General features: G+C 44.4%; 1 protein-coding gene across 3 annotated transcripts in view; it reads right to left on the bottom strand.

Annotated features, from left to right (window-relative positions):
- The window catches only part of TJP2 (tight junction protein 2), a 106,969-nt gene that overhangs the window by 73,627 nt on the left and 14,144 nt on the right, over positions 1 to 19,198 (bottom strand). The window contains exon 1 of one of the 3 annotated variants that reach the window (XM_032164235.2): positions 10,031 to 10,226. The exons of 1 other annotated variant lie outside the window; for it this stretch is intronic. In XM_032164235.2, the coding sequence (XP_032020126.1) occupies positions 10,031 to 10,090 (60 nt within the window). In that variant the 5' untranslated portion in view covers positions 10,091 to 10,226. Of the gene's footprint in view, positions 1 to 10,030; positions 10,227 to 19,198 lie in introns of those variants that run through there. One more of the 3 variants, XM_032164231.2, reaches the window with a different exon arrangement.

The raw sequence follows: 19,198 nt of genomic DNA, 5'->3' as shown, positions 1-19,198 counted from the left end.
AGAAGGTGGAAGGTCAAGACCTTCTGGGTCTGCTCTGGGTGGCAGCAGCTTTCTAACTTTTTTTGCGGCAAATCAGAAAGCCAGCGGTGGTCTTCCATTTTTTGCGCATCTCGCCTTTTCTTTGTTCTGAAGGCAATTAATACTCTGTATTGAATCCCCTTCTCCTTGAAATAGCTAGAATGACATGTCTTCTTGATTGAACCATGACTGATAGGGTAGGCCCATTTTACAGCTGAGAAAACCGAACACGAGAAAAAGGTAAATTGCTCAAGGTCAAGCAAGCAAGTGGCAGTTCAAAAGAATTCACACCCAGGTTTATCTGACTTCAGAGGTAAAGAATCAATGTTAAACATCCGTAACCTGGCTGGGTGTGGTGGCTCACGCTTATAATCCTAGCATTTTGGGAAGCCAAGGTGGGCAGACTGCTTGAACTCAGGAGTTGAAGAGAAACCTGTCTTTACTAAAAATACAAAAACTAGCTAGGTGTAGTGGCGCATGCCTGTAATCCCAGCTACTTGGGAGGCTGAGACAGGAGAATCACTTGAACCTGGGAGGCACAGGTCGCAATGAGCTGAGATCACGCCACTGCACTCCAGCCTGGGTGACAGAGTGAGACTGTCTCAAAAAATATTTTTTTAATTTAAAATAAGCTTTTAAAAAAATCCCTAACCTATGGTCCTAGGAATTCACACAAGAGAAACGGGTGCACATGTCCACAAGGCAATGTGTAGGTGCTTTTCATGGCAGCTTTATTCATAATAGCAAAAACACTGAAAATAACCCAAATACCTATCAACAGAAGAGATAAGCCAAATGTGACAGATGCATATAAATGGAATACGACTCAGCGGCAAAAAAGAACTACTGAATCTCACGCAACAAATATGGATGAATTTTCACAGAGGTTAGGCTGAGTGAAAGATGACAGACATAAAATGTTGATTTTATTTATATATGGGTCCTCTCCCAAGTTCAAGCAAAAGCGTTCCACGGTGAGAGAAGTCAGAAGAGAAGTTCCCTTTTAGGTAGGTGTGGTAATCATTGGAAAAGTGGCAAGAGAGAACTTTCCAGAGCGATGGAAAATTCTAGTTTTTAATCTAGGTGGTAATCATGCAGGTGAATACATTCATGTAAAAATTCATCTACCTCTGGAACTAGAGTGATGATGGTGTTTACAAAATACTGTGAGTGTATTAAATGCCATTGAATTTTATACTTTAAAATGGTTAAAATGGTATACTTAATGTTATATGTACTTTACCACAATAAATAAAATTCACTGGCCAGGCACAGTGGCTCACGCCTGTAATTCCAGCACTTTGGGAGGCTGAGGCAGGTGGATCACCAGAGATCAGGAGTTCAAGACCAGCCTGACCAACATGGAGAAACTTTGTCTCTACTAAAAAAAAAAAAAAAAAATACAAAATTAGCCGGGCATGGTGGTGCGCGCCTGTAGTCCCAGCTACTCCGGAGGCTGAGGCCGGAGAATTGCTTGAACCCAGAGGGCACAGGTTGTGGTGAGCTGAGATGGCACCACTGCACTTCAGCCTGGGCAACAAGAATGAAACTCCATCTCAAAAAAAAAAAAAAAAAAGAAATTCATCAAGCACTCTACTTGAGATTTGTGTGTGTGTATATGTATATACATATATATAAATTCAATGAAATTGATAACACAGAAAAATCTTCATTATCAATATGCAGACTTGTAACAGAGGTCATGCCACTGCTTCTACAGGAAAATTTTCTTCATGGAAACATACCAGGCAAATTTTTTCAGCTCTAAGTCTGGCAAATTGAGTCTACCTTTTCTGCCTCTTCCAGATCCTTCACTGCCCAAAGTCATCTGCCAAATTGTGCACTTAAATAGTATAAGTAGACTAAATATTTCTCCCAGACCTTTGATTAAAATTCAATTTAGGCTCAAAATGAACTTGGGGCCTCTTCCTTTCAATGTGTTGCAAACTTGGGGCCTCTTCATTTCAATGTGTTGCCACTTGCCCTTGTTTTTAGGCTTTAACAATAACACCAGAAGGAAACGCACAAATGTATCCAGTTCCATTTCTGGAAAATTTCAGTGAGCGTCTAAGATGCCACAATCTCTCTCCCCTCTTAAAACTCACCCAGACACTAAACAGACCAGCCCAAGGAAGGCAAAGTGCTCTGCCTGAGGTGATGTTGAAAAACTCCAACATGCCTGAAGTTATGCTGAAACTCAGATGACAGCAGTGATTTTACACCAGTGAACAATGTGGTTTTTTGCAGTAGTGACCAGTAGGCTCATCTTCAACACATTTGTGAAGAACAAAATCAGAAAGGGCTCCCAGCTGCAGGCCTGCCCCTCCTTGCAAGCGTGTGTCACAGGCAATGAGGCCGGGGGAGAAGTCCATGGGGGGTGGAGAGGAAGAGGAAGAGGAAGAGGAAGAAGGATTCTCAAGAAGCTCTGCAAGATGGTTGCAGTTGCTGGCTTAGCCTGCAAAGTAAGGAAGAGAATCCAGCACACGTGGTGCTGGTACATAATTTAAGCTGCAACTGAATAATAGATCTTTCCATCACTTCATGAGCAAAACAACTACCAGCCACTCTTGGGCTCTGTTTGTCTTTTTAAAAAATGCTTTTCAGAGAGAATCCACTGGATCTCTAGAAAAAAAAAAAAAAGAAGAAAGAAAGAGAGAGAGAGAAAGAAAGAAAGAGAAAGAAAGAAAGAAAGGGAAAACACAAACGTAGTTTAAGGAGCACAAAAACATTTTAAGATGATAAGAACCAATAGAAATAATTTAGAATGTTCTCTAGGCTTTATACTCAGACTTCAAAACCCTCAGAATCTTAAGCACAAAAGACTTTGAGATGATCAACTGTAACTACTCATTTTCTGATAAAGAAACTGAGAACTAGGCCAGGCGCGGTGGCTCATGCCTGTAATCCCAGCACTTCGGGAGGCCAAGGCAGGCGGATCACGAGGTCAGGAGTTCGAGACCAGCCTGGCCAACATGGTGAAACCCCGTCTCTACTAAAGATACAAAAAATTAGCAGGGCGTGGTGGCACATGCCTGTAATCCCAGCTACTTGGGAGGCTGAGGCAGGAGAATCACTTGAACCTGGGAGGCACACGTTGCAGTGGGCTGAGATTGGGCCACTGCACTCCAGCCTCGGTGACAGGGCTAGACTCCATCTCAAAAAAAATAAAAATAAAAATAAAAAAATAAAGAAATTGAAAACTAGAGTCACAAGACAGCAAAAGCCACCCAGCTAATCAGTGGTGCAGCTAATGCTGCTTCCACGCCGTTACAAAAATGGTCTGGATGAAATTCTATAATTTTTTTTGGACAAAATTTTCTGGATGAAATTCGCAATTCTAACAAACGATCATCTACTCACTATATAAATGTCAGGAATCCACTGTCCTAATTTCTCAATTAGTCTCTTATTCCTACTAGCTTATACAACAAGCCTGCCCCAAATCAAGTCAGTCCAATGTTTAGTGGATGTGTTTGGTGCTCTGTTAGCTTCTGGGGTTACCAAGATGACTCAGACCAGGGAAGGGCTCAGGGCTGATGGGAAGTGATAAGGGCTAGAATAAATACTAGCATGTGCATCCTCACCAATCACAGGCAAGAACACAATTGATTCAGCCAGACTGCAGAAGGGTAAGGGAGAAACCAGGCTGCTAAAACTGAGCTCACCAGGAAGTTCCTTCCAAATGATTCATTCCTTTCAAAAACAGAAATGTTTAGTTTTGCTAATTAATTCCCTCAAATAATTCCATCTGCTTTGCCATATACACCTAGGAACCGTCTTCCAAGGACTGAGAGCGGAATGATTGTCTCTGGAAACCTACATTACTTACTCCTCCTGTTCCTATTACAGAGCTCCACCCAGGGTCTCAGGTGTGCTCGGCTTTATAAGGCATCAAAGAAACACAACCTAGAACTCGGAACACTTCCTTCAATACTCTGAAAACAAATGACTCTCAACAAATGGAAAAAACGGCTCCAAGTGGAACATTATTTCCCCCTCAGAAGAACCTAGAAGGTCCTTGAAGCTACATGTCCTGGAAGAGTTCATTAATTCCTACTGATGACTATAAAGTACTGTTTTCTCTATTTACCTTCAACTCAAGTGACAAAATCCAAAGTATCTGCAATGTTCTCACATCTTCATCAAAGCTTTTAATACGATGGCAAAGGCATAACTGGATTTTAGTCACATTCTCTTCATTACAGTCATAACTGTTATCTACCAGTAAGAATAACTATGCTAATAACTCTCTCCCACCATGGGTTACAAACATTCCCTCCAAATGCCTGACTTGTCACTAACTCGTGTGTTTAGTACCATAGTTATATAGGGTATCTATAATTTAGGGCATACTATAAAGTTTCCAAAGATGACACCACCATGTTTTCTCTGTGAACATAATGCATATATTTAATATGGCCGATTAAAGTCTACAATAGAAATAATAATTACCACACTAATTAATTCTGAAGTCCATGTTCACATACACACATAGGTAAAATTTAGTGAACGTGTGCACTCAAGAATGTGACATAAGATCTTTGCCATGATTAAAGGTATGATTTGAAATCTTTTGGTCAGCCTAACTTCCTAAAACACAAATATTTGATTCATGGAAGATCCATTAAGAGATTCACTTTCAGCTGGGCACGGTGGCTCACACCTCTAATCCCAGCACTTGGGAGGCCAAGGCGGGTGGATCACAAGGTCAGGAGATCGAGACCATCCTGGCTAACACAGTGAAACCCCATCTCTACTAAAAATACAAAAAATTAGCCAGGTGTGGTGGCGGGCGCCTGTAGTCCCAGCTACTCGGGAGGCTGAATGGCATGAACCCGGGAGGTGGAGCTTGCAGTGAGCCAAGATTGCGCCACTGCACTCCATCCAGCCTGGGCAACAGAGCGAGACTCCGTCTCAAAAAAAGAAAAAGAAAAGAAATTTACTTTCACCACCACTGCTGTTACTGCACCCCCATACAGTAACTGTAGGAAGAGAAATAAAATAGAAACCATAACCACTGATATTCTAATTGAGCTAAAAAGTAAAATAAACATTCATTATAACAAAATGTATCTGACTATGGTCTGCAATACACAACGGTGTGTAAATGGTTAAGGAAAGCTACATTATGTTTTTCAGGTTAAAAAACCTGATTTAACTTTAACCCTCTGGCAGAGGCACTAAACAAATATCTGTGCTGATTTGAAATGACTAAAGTACAAGTTACTAATTGAAAGCTTAGGATTTCTCATAAATGGTGTGAACACACACATCACTAGAGTCTACTGAAACAGTATTTTCTCTTCTCCTTGATTCATTTGCCTGCCATGAGCATGCATCTCTCTAGGTCAAAGCAGGGATACTTGTTTTCTACCTCAAGGCTTCCTGTTCCTACGAAAATCCTTGTTAAAGCCTATTTTACAGACCAATACAAGCTTCATATTAAAAAAAAAAAAAAAAAAAAAAAAAACAACTCATCCAGTTGGCATTCTTCCGAAAGACTTTCAGAAATTAAATGCGTTTACAGGTGAGGCTGTTTGGCTGTCCACATTCTTCGGCAATGAATCATGAGCAAGAGTCACTTGATAATAGAGTGATGCCCTTCATCGGTGCCAAAATACTTCCTCTCCTATCACTCTATCATATCAAAAATGTCATACCAACAGACTTTTAAAAACTGCAGAATGGCTTGTGGAAGCAGAGAAAGGAATGAGAATTGGGCCAGACATTAAAACAAACAGCTAGCTCTACAAATACACTGTCTGCAACCACATCTAAGAGATCTGAGTGGATAAGAGCAGGATGCACACGCTTAAGACAGAAAGTCCATCAAATTCAACTTTTCTGGCTATTCTGGGCCATTCTGTGTTTGACTTTCTTGAAGGCATGGTCGAGGTATACCAGGTTCTCTATAAGTAAGCACCACACTCATATTTTAAGCAGTATTATGCACACCTCAAATGTCAAGGGCTAGCTTTACCATTTTTGCCTTAGCCTCATATTACTCATTCCCAGAGTTGATAATTTTCCTTAAAGCAAACTCACTGCTTTACTTAATATTTATTTTTGTCTCATTCTAAGCAATCTAGCCATGAAATAAATGGATGTGGTAGCTGGTTTTCTGTTTTTATTCCTAACGTATAATATTCATGCATCATAATTGAAAAATAGAATATATATCTCTCTGCACCACCTGTAAGTCTGTCTGTATACCAGACTTTGGAAAGCACTGTTTTGGGGATAGCATAAAAGGTAAAGAAAATGCTTTATTAAATGATTAGGTATTTTGGGGGTATGACAGTCCTTACACTGTCTCCTCTGAGAGCTCACAGGTTATCTAGGATGATGAAGCTTTGGTTGTTTAATGGCCAGCTGGATGATAGAGACATGAATCCCTTTAAAAAACAAAATGGAACCGTCACTGTTATGGGTAGCCATTGCCCCAGCTTGTGCAGGTCTTCTGGGGCTCTAGCTGTCAGTCACCCAGTTCTAAGAAGTGCTTTTCCTAATCAAATGGAAAAAGTGGAAGCAGACACTCTCCAACCTGGAACTCTGCCTCTCACACTAGAATGTATGCAGCATACTAGCTCAACTGCTTTCCTAGGTACCATCCAAAATTAAAACTAGTGGCCAGGCACGATGGCTCACTTCTGTAATCCCAGCTACTTCGAAGGCTGAAGCAGGAGAACCGCTTGAACCTGGGAGGCAGAGGTTGCAGTGAGCCAAGACTGCCCCACCACACTCCAGCCTGGGCAACAGAGCAGGACTCCATCTCCCAAAAAAAAAACAAAAACAAATATAAAATTAAAACTAGCTATTGCAATACTGCATATTGGATTTTCATGTCTGAATGTTTTTCCCATTGCTATCACATAGTCTTTTCAAAAAGTTTTAATAGTAATAGCACCTTAGACCCTCCCAAATTCACTTTCTATATGGGCATCTACTAAAAAGGCTGATTGCAAAAATTCCTATGAGGGTGAAATAGGCCCTAAATAGTTTTTTTAACCTTAACAAAGTTCACATAACCATTGATGTGTTTAACCCACTAAATGGGTGTTAAATCTAACCTCTGAGTCTATGTTTCTGACCCTAACCCTTGGATTTAGGATCAAGACATAAACTCAGTAAAACGCCAGAGAAAACTGTTCTGCTTCCCTCCACTCCCGTCTGGGGCAATCTCAGATACTACCCTCAGATACTACCATATACCAAATCACCTTCTCTGGAAAATCAAGGCTGGTTGGGCCAACAACTGTTGGGCCCCTGATTACTGCTTAGAGTCAAATCAATGAGGCATGTTATTGAGAATCAGCTCTCAACCTAGATAAATTCATCTGTAGCCGCAACTGCTTAATGGGATTCGTTCTAGAGATAAGGCAAGGAATTCCCTGGTGGCTCATATTGTTGGTAGAATATGTTGAAAGTTTCAGCAGTGATTGCGAACCCTTCTACCGCTTCACCCCGCCCCCGCCACACCCACACTTCATGCCTCTCCCCAACCAAGTCTGCATGACTTTTTAAATTACTATTTATATTACTACACATATTATTGCACACAGGACTAAAGTGGCCCCGCCTAGTTTCAAGAACTTGTGTCTCGTAAAAAGATAACCTTCTTAAGGAGGGAAAACCTTGCTAACCTCAAAATCTCCCTTGCCTTCAGCAGTATGCAGAAAGTTCTCACACATGTCCTGAAGAGAAATGGTTGGCCGTGAACTTTTGTCAGTGTACAAAGAACTAGATCAAAAGTTAAATGCAGGCAGAAGTCATTGCAAATGCAATTCCCCCGGGGGTGATGTAAAAATTCATTGGTCTTAAGCCTATGAATGCCTCAAAAATAGTTATGGGGTGGGATATTTACTGGGAAACTAGTTCGCTTCCTTTGGAGGGAAAGTCAAGTCATTTAATACATTAGGGATTTCTATGACTTCCCCCCACCCAAAGCTTCGTTATGGCCTTCAAGGCCTTTCAACAGAGTGTGAACAACAACTCTTTCAGTTTTTTTCCCGGACACCTACCTGGCACCTCCTACTTGTATCTTTAGATCTCACCTCCCTTATCGATCCAGGACCCGGCACTTAAGAGTTTTCAGCACCCGTTTGGTTCATATTACTAGGTACCATTTACTTAGCATCCACCACATGCCTTGTACTCTACGTCCTTTCATTCAGACCTCACTCAGCCCGGTGAGGTGGACGCATTACTAGCCCCATTTTCTACAGTAGCTTGCTCGGTGAGGTATCTGTTCAAATGCCCTTTATTCCCAGCAAGAATCCCCTGAAAGGAATGCATATAGGACCAATCCCACTCTTGGCTAAATTTCTGTATTGCAGAGTGTGCATCGGCATCATACATTCCCTCCCTCAGTCTCAGGAATCCCGACAGAGATTGCAGAGTAAAGTCTAACAGTTTCAGGTCCACTAGACTCCTAAATGGAGAAATTGAATCTTGTTCATCTTTGTATCCCCCACAGTGACTGGCAGGAGTAGGGGCTCATTCAGTATTATAATAGCTGGACGGTACTGAAAAAGTAACAGCAGCATTTCAGAGGGGAAATGTTCCCTTTCTTCATCAATCTGCATAAGTAGCTCTGAAAAGAACTAAAGTGGCCCCACTGCAGAAGTAGCTCTGAAAAACCACAAGAAACACCTCAAAAGCCACCGGTGCTTTAGTAAAGCACCTCCGCTTCTGCCATCTCCCCACAATGAGGAAGCTCCAGTACCCTGTCCATATTTCTAAATGGCACTCATCGGATTCTTAATGACTTGCAGGCTTTCCCAACGGGACTGTGTGACAGAGCCACGCTCTTGCCCATCTGCGTAATCCCCACACTGAAGTGGAGCTGTTCATGAAAACTTACTGAATAATAAAATTTCATTCTCTCAAGCAGGATATGCAGTGGTACTTTGCTACAAATACATTTACCACTACGAATTTCTCACTTCAAGCGATCTCCTGCCTAGGTGTGCGCTCTCAGAAAATTACATCTCTTTCTGAATTATGCAGGCAAAGGTGGACCTGTTTTCCCAAAAGGACCGTCAGCACACCCAGCACAGACCACCTGGGGAGCTGAAGAAAACGGCCTCCCTCCCTCCTCCCCGCTGGGATTCCCCGGGCTGAGAGCCGGAGTGAGGAGCGCAAGGCAGTTTCTATCATGGGATGACTCTCCGCTGAGAACTTCAGGGAAAAAAACAACCATCATTACTAAGGCCAGACAGCTGCCAGAAAAGCAGCCTAGCCTAAGAACTGAAGCTGAAATAGAGGTGGGAGGCTGTATTCCATTACTAAGCGCGGGAGCACTCACTCCCAAGTTTGTCCACATTTCAAGAATGTTAAAACCCTGTGGTAGAAACCCCTGATTATTTATAACTTAAACTACCGTGTAAAAGCAGAAACTTGACAAATGAAGACATAAAATAAAATGAACTGGTGACAGGTAGGACAGTACTAGAATACAAAGCATTCATCACACTCCTCTTTTGTGGGTCCTTCCAAATCTCCATCCCCATTCCCTACTGGAAAAAAAAAAAAAAAAGCTTTTACTTATATTACAGACGCAGCTGATTGAAAAGGAAAAGGAATTCTGCTCTGTGATGAGTTTTCAGTTTCTCTCACGTACACAAGCCTGTAACTTTGCATCAATATCGAATGTGGTTTCAAATAGAGAAGGAAAACACAAAGACACGGAAGCGACACAACAGACACGAGATGCCTCCAAGCCAGCAGAAATACAGGACACCGGGTTCAAGACAGTGTCCCCTACTCGCGCCTTAATCTCCAGCCCAAGTGACTTCAGAGTAAAGGTTCCAGGAGCACCGGAGGCCACGAGCCATCAGCCTGGACGGTGAAACCCACCCCTCCCCTGCATCCCACGTCCGGTGGGAGAATCCCAGCTTCCTACGGCGCGTCGGGGAACAATTTCAGTGCAGCACGCGAGCAGAGCCCTCAGCGCTCCCACGCTCACGCTAGCGACCCCCCTCCCAACCGCGCGGCGCAAGGAGGCGCTTACACGGAGCAAACCTGACAGCTCTCGCCGGGGCGGAAACTCGCGGTCTCCTCGCACCGGCATCTCGGACGCAGGTCCCGCGTAGGCGCGCAGCTCCGGGCCCCGCTTCTGCTCCTGCTCCTACTCCTCCTGGGCACCACCGGACAGTGTTCTGACCCGCAGCCCCAGCCGCCGGGGTGCCGACCCGCGGGGACCCACCCCTTTGTCCCTCCTCCCGCGGCGGCGGCGGCGGCGTCGTCGGCCCGCCCCCGACCCGAGCGTTGCGCCTCCCCGCCGGCCGCCCGGCCCGGGAAACTCTCAAATTGGCCGCTACCACCCAAGCGCCTGCCGGGGAAGGGCTCGCCGGCGCCGCGCCTCCGAGGCTCCCGCAGCGAACCACGTCACGTGCGACTCCTGGCCGGGGGCGGGAGGCGGCGGCGGCGGCAGGAGAAGCCGAAGGCCCGAAGCCCCCACGCCTGCACCCCTCCACCCCCGCCAGCCCGATGGTTCGCTCCGCGGCGTGCACTGGAGCAAGCAGGTCCCGCTCCGAGCGCGCGCGCTCTGGGAAGCGCTGCAAGTTTGGAGACCTGGAGTGAGCTCCGGACGCTGCTGGCCCGAGTGTCCGCGGTGTTTCCCCGGTGAGGTCGCGGGGGCATCCTGTAGGAAGACTTTTTGGCGAGGTTCGCAGGGCCTCACACAGGCAGCTTCAGCTCTCTTACGAAGAGTCGAACTGGGAAAACCTCAAAGTTTTGGGTCCTGCCTAGAGGCCTGGCCGGCCAACCAGCACATACACGGCCTTGCACCCCAGATTTCTCAGCCCAACAACTGCCTACCCGAATTCCGAGGGTATAAGATGTTCGTATTAAATATTAAAACATGACTTTTCAGGACAATATACTGCAGGTTATCTCTTTGGCACACTTCCAACAACTCCAATAAAGAGATTGAAACTCCTCTCCCATCATCAGCTTATAAAAGGTTGCCAGTAGGTCACAAGTGCTTATCTGACAGGATTCATGTAATGCAACTCAGTGTGCTTATTCGTTTCGAAGTCCTCTATGTGCAAAGAACTGTGCAGTGAGGTAAGTGTCTTTATTTTAAGAGCATACAAATTAATTTGGAGAATCCAAACAAGTACCGATTAAAAATATAACCTTGGGTTTGAAATCTTAAAAAACCATCTTGTAAGAGAATAGTTTTGCCTGCCCTGCTCTTCTCTTAATTGGAAAGCAAAACTCGACCTAGGCTCACAACTAGAAGGTAAAAGGTGTGGTTTGCCCCAGAGGAGATGCAGATGCTGGGCTCTCTCCCTGAAAAGTTGCTTCACTTCCTGCCTGATCAAAACAAGTCTAGCAGTTTCGTGGAAAAACAAGTCCAGTAGATGCCTCTCCAGAAGTGTTAGGCTTCTGGCCTCCTTTGGAGTAACTAAGTCTGGATAAAAAGCACTGTGAGTAACGTTTCCCACTTTGCCTCAAGTCTCCAGACTTAGAGATTTTGGTTGTATTCCTGATGTAAGGCGTTGCTTTCCTAATCTAAGCACCTATTTATAAAATGTTTCCCAAATCTGACCAGGCATGGTGGCTCATGCCTGTAATCCCAACACTTTGGGAGGGCAAGGCGGGAGAATCACTTGAGCCCACGAGTTTGAGACCAGTCTGGGCAACATAGTGAGACCCCATCTCTATTTTTTTAAAATTGTTTTAATCAAAAAAAAGGAAAAAATAAAATATTTCCCAAATTAGGTGGTGCTGACTAATACAAATGATAGCACTCGAGAGCTGGCCACACCTCAGTGATGTGGGCTTAGAGCCACTAACATTTAAAAAATAATCCAAAATGTGGCAGTTACATCTACTGACTGATTTCCTTTTTTCTCTCTAGAGTTGCACTGTTCAATAAGATGACCACTTGCCACCAGTGAGTGTTTACATTTACATGTAAATTAACTAAAATTAGAGGAAATGACAAATTCAGTTCCTCAGTCACACTTGTCTCATTTCAAGGGCTCAGAGGCCACATGTGGCTAATAGCTACCCTATTGGACAGTGTAAATATAGAATATTTCCATCACTGCAGAAAGTTCTATTGGACTGCACTACTCAAAATGATGAAATATTTATAGACAGAAGCTCCATTCTTCTGGCACAACACCTGACAGATGATAAGCATTCAGTAAATGGTTGTTAGAAACATGGTTCAGTTGATATACTGGCTTTTTTGCTGGTGGCAGTGTAAATCAATACAACTCTTTGGAGAAGCAATTTATTAGTCATCTTCTTCACATGTGGGTTTGCACATTTTAACCCCACTCCTAGAATGTGTTTATCCACAGAACTTATACTCAGCAGGGCGCGGTGGCTCACGCCTGTAACCCAGCACTTTGGGAGGCCGAGGCAGACAGACTGCGAGGTCAAGAAATCAAGACCATCCTGGCCAACATGGTGAGACCCAGTCTCTACTAAAAATAACAAAAATTAGCTGGGCGTGGTGGTGCACGCCTGTAGTCCCAGCTATTCAGGAGGCTGAAAGCAGGAGAATCGCTTGAACCCAGGAGGCAGAGGTTACAGTGAGATGAGATTGCACCACTGCACTCCAGCCTGGTGACAGAGCGAGATTCCGTCTCAAAACAACAAAAAAAAAGTCTTCTACTCAACAGGTACTTACTGAACACCTCTGTCAACTCCTTGATAAAATACTCAGGATCCTGCTTCAGGGAACTCAGTCTATTGCAGTAGACAATCAACAAGTAATGATAAACTGTGTAAGTACTGAGATTCCTGGCAGGCTCAGAGTGGTCTAGCAGGAGAGAGTTAGGGAAGGCTTTCCAGAGATGGGGTTGCTTATACATTCTAAAGGAGAGGTTGGAATGCGTTTTTAAGACACAAAGAAGGAAAAAAGCCTTCCAGGTAAGGGGAATAAATAACACAGAGAGATGTAAGGAATGAAGAGGCAGCAGGCTTACTCTTGAGGTGCCAGGAGGTGAAGTTGCCCAGGCAAGTATAAAGATGGATTTGACAGTTGGTGGGAGACGGGTTGTGGGGGAGGAGAATGTTAGTAAGAATGACAAGACTGGCAAAAAATGCATTTTTGTGGGAATACAGGTGAGAGATGACGTGGCCGTGAAGTTAGGCAGTGTTAGACAAAAGGGAGTCAGATTCTAGAGAAACTAAGGAAGTAGATCAGCAGGCTGGATGACTGCCTGACTAGATATGGGGAGACGCGAGAGGGAAGTGAGCCTACGCTGACTCTCAGGTTTCTGGCTTACTTAAAGGAGATGACGGTGGCTTTTATCAAAACAGAACACAGGAGCGGGAGCAGATCTTGGGAGGAGCTTGAAGAAGGATAGTTTAGTTATAGACTGATTTTCAAGTGCTATGAGTCATCCAGGTGAAGATGTTCAGTAATTTAACAAACATGTATCAAGTGTCTCCTATGTGCTAGGCACTAATGAATATTTGAGTAGAGAGATTTGAGATGGAGGGAGTGATTTGGGTATCATCAATGTATCATAAAAGTTGAAGTCTTGGGAGGGGACAATCCCACATTCAGAGACGTGATGTAGATTAAGCCAAGAGAGGACTAAGGACAGGACTCATCTCTGGGAATGCCAATATTTAGGGAGCAGACTTGAGTCGCCAGAACAGAGACCAAAGAGGAGCTGCCAGAAAGGAAACGCCTCTGGAGGAGAGTGTCCAAAAAGCCAAGGAAAGAACAAACTTCAGGAAAGAGGGAGAGGCCAAAAACATGGAATTTCAAGGAGGTCTTACCTAATTTCAATTAAGGTAAGAACTGATGATGTTCATTAAGTAGAGGACCACTGCTTATCTTGGCCAGAGCTGTTTCAATGGAAAGATACGACTGGAGGTTAGATTACAGTGGATGACTAGGTGTGAGGCAGCACTTCACTATCTGCCTATATCTAATAATGAACAATAGAAACCACCAATGTCCAATGATGGTGGGCTGGGCTGTTAAATTACAGTAAATCAACATAATTGGCATAGCAAAATATCATTTAAAATTGTAATAAGGAAGTCTACACAACAAGGAGAATGATAATGCTATAATTATCAACAAAAAAACACAAATTACATCTAATGTATGATGATAATGATAAAATTATAAAAAAATAAAAACTGGAAATTATGCAAAAAAATGATTTCATGAAAAGACAGGCTTGTGCATATATTTTTCTTTTTAAATTTAGTTATTGTTTGTGCAATGGACAATTTTTTTCAACACTTTTCAGTGTATATTACAATATATAAGGTCTCTGAAATAGGTTGGTCAGCTGGGTGCAGGGGCTCATGCTTGTAATCCCAGCACTTTGGAAGGCTAAACGGGAGGATTGCTTGAGCCTAGGGATTCGAGTCCAGCCTGGACAACATAGTGAGACTCTGTCTCTACAAAAAATAATAATAAAATAAAATTAGCTGGGCATGGTAGCATGTGCCTGTAGTCCCAGCTACTCGAGGACTGAGGGGAGAGGATTGTTTGAGCCCAGGAGTTTGAGGCTGCAGTAAGCTATGACTGCACCACTACACTCCAGCCTAGGTGACAGAGAGAGACACTGTCTCAAAAAATAAGAAATAAGTTGGTCAGAAGACCTTAAATTAATGTGATAAACTAAATGCCTTTTAGTTGTATTTTCTCAAGAATGTGGAGATTCTTGAGAAACACATATGTATGTGCGTGTATATATATATATGTATATATCTGCAATATGGTTATAAAGTATCATCAACTGGGAGCAAAGAAAACTAACACTGAAAAGTTTACAGGTTCAGCCGGGTGTGGTGGCTCATGCCTGTAATCCCAGCACTTTGGGAGGCCGAGGCGGGTGGATCAACTGAGGTCAGGAGACCAGCCTGACTAACATGGTGAAACCCTGTCTCTACTAAAAATACAAAAAATTAGCTGGGCGTGGTGGCAGGCGCCTGTAGTCCCAGCTACTTGGGAGACTGAGGCAGGAGAATCACTTGAACTCGGGAGGTGGAGGTTTCAGTAAACCCAGATCACGCCACTGCACTCTAGCCTGGGCAACAAGAGTGAAACTCCGTCTCAAAAAAAAAAAGAAAAGTTTACAGGTTCACCAAACAATTTGGTTAACGTGTACACTGTAAAGTAGACTGGAATTGTAACTCTCCTTTAACAAACCTTTCTTGAATGCCTACCATATACCCTGGGGTAGCTATAGAGAAGATAATGACAATTTATAAAAGGGAGCCTGCTCAGTGTGTTGAAGACAAAGATATGTAAACACATTGTGACACATCAGAGTTGCTCAACTACAGAGATGACTAAAGTGCTGAGGCAGCAGCTAAAACTCCGCCAGAGGGACCTGATGTTTTTTTCAGTAAAGGCCTTGTGTCCTCCCCCGTCCCCGTCCCCGCCCCCACGTCCAGGTAGCCTCGTCTCCTCTCCGGGTTCCACCCATCTTCCTCAGTCCAAACACCAGTTAACAATAACCACCTGGTTCACCTGCAGGCTTCCTCCCACAATAATCACCCCACTCAATGGCCCCTCTGATTACCTCCAGGAGAGCGGCATCTAACGTTCTGCTTGCCCCCTTATGCTTTCACTTTTAGTTATTATATATTACTTTTTTTTTTTTTTTGAGACAGAGTTTCGCGCTTGTTGCTCAGGCTGGATTGCAATGTGCAATGGCGCAGTCTTAGCTCACTGCAACCTCTGCCTCCCGGGTTCAAGCGATTCCCCTGCCTCAGCCTCCCAAGTAGCTGGGACTACAGGCGCCCACCACCACACCTGGCTAATTTTTGTATTTTTAGTAGAGACGGGGTTTCACCGTGTTGGCCAGGATGGTCTCAATCTCCTGACCTCAGGTGATCCACCTGCCTCGGCCTCCCAAAGCGCTGGGATTACAGGCATGAGCCACCGCGTCTGGCCCTCATGATCACTTTCAAAGTTAAAGTCCTCTTCTTTTTTCTTTTTTGGGGGTGGGGGTAGTTAACTTGTACACCTACTTCCCAGATCCTAAATAGCTACAAGACTGTTTTCAGTTGTATATAGAGCTGCTTCTAATGCCATATGCCCTCTGACACCCACCCCCAAGAAATAATAGACCTGTGAATTGAGATAGTCCTCATTCTAATATATGATGGTTCTAGAAATAGAGAACAAAGCTCACTTTATAGCAATCATAGATGTGTAAAGATTACAAAGACAGCAAAGTATTTTCAAGCTATCTTCCAGCACAGAGGAACACATTCTAAACCACTGTAAGAATTCTCAGGCCTCCTCCATCTTTTGGGCAACTGAAGATTCTTGCTTTTCCTTTAGAAACATTCTGTGGATCACTCATAAGTAATTTTCAGACTGCCTGTCTTCAGGATTGTTCCCATATCTTGACATTATGTAGAAAGAACAGAAAGCTGCTCTTAAGTTGCCACTTGTCAATTATTTTAGGTTGGTGCAAAAGTAATTGTGGTTTTTGCCATTAAACCCAATATGTTGGTATCTACATTTCTAGTATCTCAAAGAACAGAACAAATTTTCACGCAGACATTCTTTTTTTTTTTTTTTTTTTTGTGACAGACTCTCGCTCTGTTGCCCAGGCTGGAGTGCAGTGGTGCAATGTTGGCTCACCACAACCTCTGCCTCCCAGGTCCAAGCAATTCTCATGCCTTAGCCTCCCAAGTAGCTGGGATTACAGGCATGTGCCACCATGCCCGGCTAATTTTTGTATTTTTAGTAGAGGTGGAGTTTCACCACGTTGGCCAAGCTGGTCTTGAACTCCTGGCCTCAATTGATCTGCCTGCTTCAACCTCCCAGCCTCCCAACGTGCTGGGATTACAGACGTGAGCCACCACACCAGGCCAGGTAGACATTCTTCTATTTAGTAAAGCAAGTAACTTCAGATGTAAGGCTATTTACGTTGTTCCATAGTTACTAAAAACTATTTTCATTTTTGTTAATTTTTTAGACCACTGAGTTTTGCAAGAATAAGGTGCTCATTATAAAGCATCTGAGGAGTTCAGAAAAGCACAAAGAAATTTAAAAACTGAAGTCCTAATACCTATCTTTGACATTAGGTAAACATTCTAGACATATATACAGACAGAAGACCACATGGATGGCTATCAAGAAATGAAAAATGTTTACAAAAATGAGATCCTACTACAGTATTATTTTTATTTATTTTTATTTTTTATTTTTTTTGAGACAGAGTCTTGATTTCACCCAGGCTGGGGTGCAGTGGCATCATCTAGGCTCACTGCAACCTCCGCCTCCTGAGTTCAAGCAATTATCCTGCCTCAGCCTCCCAAACTGGGATTACAACAAGCATGTGCCACCACGCCCAGCTAATTTTTCTGGGGTTTTTTTTCGTAGAGACAGGGTTTCACCATGCTGGCCAGGCTGATTTCAAACTCCTGACCTCAAGTGATTCTCCTGTCTTGGCCTCCCAAAGTGCTAGGATTATGGGCGTGAGCCACTGCGCCCAGCCTATTTTATTTATTTTTGAGAAAAGGTCTCACTCTTGCCCAGGCTGGAGTGCAGTGGCACAATCATAGCTCACAGCAACCTCCAACTCCTGGGCTCAAGCAGTCCTTCCACCTCAGCCTCCCAAGTAGCTGGGACTACAGGCCCACGCCACCAGGCCTGGCTAATTTTTTAAAAAAAATACTGTTAAGGCTGGGCACGGTGGCTCAAGCCTGTAATCCCAGCACTTTGGGAGGCAGGCAGATCACTTGAGGCCAGGAATTCAAGACCAGCCTGGCCAACATGGTGAAAGCCCGTCTCTACTAAAAATACAAAACTTAGCCAGGCATGGTGGCCCACGCCTGTAATCCCGGCTACTCAGAAAAAAAAAAAAATTATTTTTAGTAGAGATGAGGTCTTGCTATGTTGCACAGGCTGGCCTCAAACTCCTGGCTTCTAGCTATCCTCCTACCTTGGTCTCCCAAAGTGCTGTGATTACAGGAATGAGCCAAGGTACCTGGCCCTGTGTTATTTTAATTAAAAACAGTAAATAAGGTTAGGCAGATGGCTCACGCCTGTAATCCCAGCACTTTGGGAGGCCAAGATGGGAGGATTGTTTGAGCCCAGGAATTCAAGACCAGCCTTGGGCAACATAGCAAGAACTGATCTCTACAAAAAACTTAGCTGGGCCTGGTGGTGCATGCCTGTAGTCCCAGCTACTTGGGAGGCTGAAGCAAGAGGATGGCTTGAGCCTGGAAAGCAGAGGCTGCCTAGCCCAGGTCGCACCACTGCACTCCAGCCTGGATGCCAGAGCAAGACCCTGCCTCAAAAAAAAACAAAAAAAGAATTAGCTGTGCAATTCAGAGTCAGCTGTGGCCTGAATGGATTAAGAAGCTGGGGTGCCCAGGCCGGGCACGGTGGCTCACACCTGTAATCCCAGCACTTTGGGAGGCCGAGGCGGGCGGATCACGACGTCAGGAGATCGAGACCATCCTGGCTAACACAGTGAAACCCTATCTCTACTAAAAATACAAAAAATTAGCCGAGCGCGGTGGCAGGCGCCTGTAGTCCCAGCTACTCGGGAGGCTGAGGCAGGAGAATGGTGTGAACCCAGGAGGCGGAGCTTGCAGTGAGCCGAGATCGCGCCACTGCACTCCAGCCTGGGCAACAGAGCGAGACTCTGTCTCAGAAGAAGAAGCTGGGGTGCCCTAGACTGGTGTTTGGGGAGCGTCCTGGGTTGGAAGGAGATGGCTGTAGTCTAGGCTGACTACATGCAGACTCCTAGGTGACTCATAGGGCTCATCTGGGTGTGCTCAGGTGGTGGGCAGAGGCCACAGTGGTGCTCCGCCTGGGGCTGAGGCAGAGCGTAACCCAGATCCACTCCTGGAAAGCCAAGAAGCATCCTATGGCACACGGTCTAGTTTAGACATACCTGCTGGGGAGCATGCTTTGCAACATGGAGGAGCACTTCTTCCTGGCAGGACACTCTGGGTCCTCAGAGGCACTCCAAGGTGCTCCAAAGTATGACAGCTTTTACTATTTTACTGCTGTTTACACTGTAGAATATATGAAAGCCACACCCTCTTTTCGGGGATAGAGACCTCTTGTTAGCCCTCCACTGAGAAACAAACAGAAACAGAAACTCTATAATAAACAGTGATTGACTAAATGCATATTATGTGCCAAGAGCTTTTCATATACTACACTGTCATTCTACGTAGTGACTATATAGTCAGTATTATTGCCCCTGCT

Source organism: Hylobates moloch, unplaced genomic scaffold (assembly GCF_009828535.3).
Source record: "Hylobates moloch isolate HMO894 unplaced genomic scaffold, HMol_V3 SCAFFOLD_10, whole genome shotgun sequence".
Classification (NCBI taxonomy): domain Eukaryota; kingdom Metazoa; phylum Chordata; class Mammalia; order Primates; family Hylobatidae; genus Hylobates; species Hylobates moloch.
Note: the sequence above shows the minus strand (reverse complement) of the source record. Positions and strands in the feature narration are given on the sequence as shown.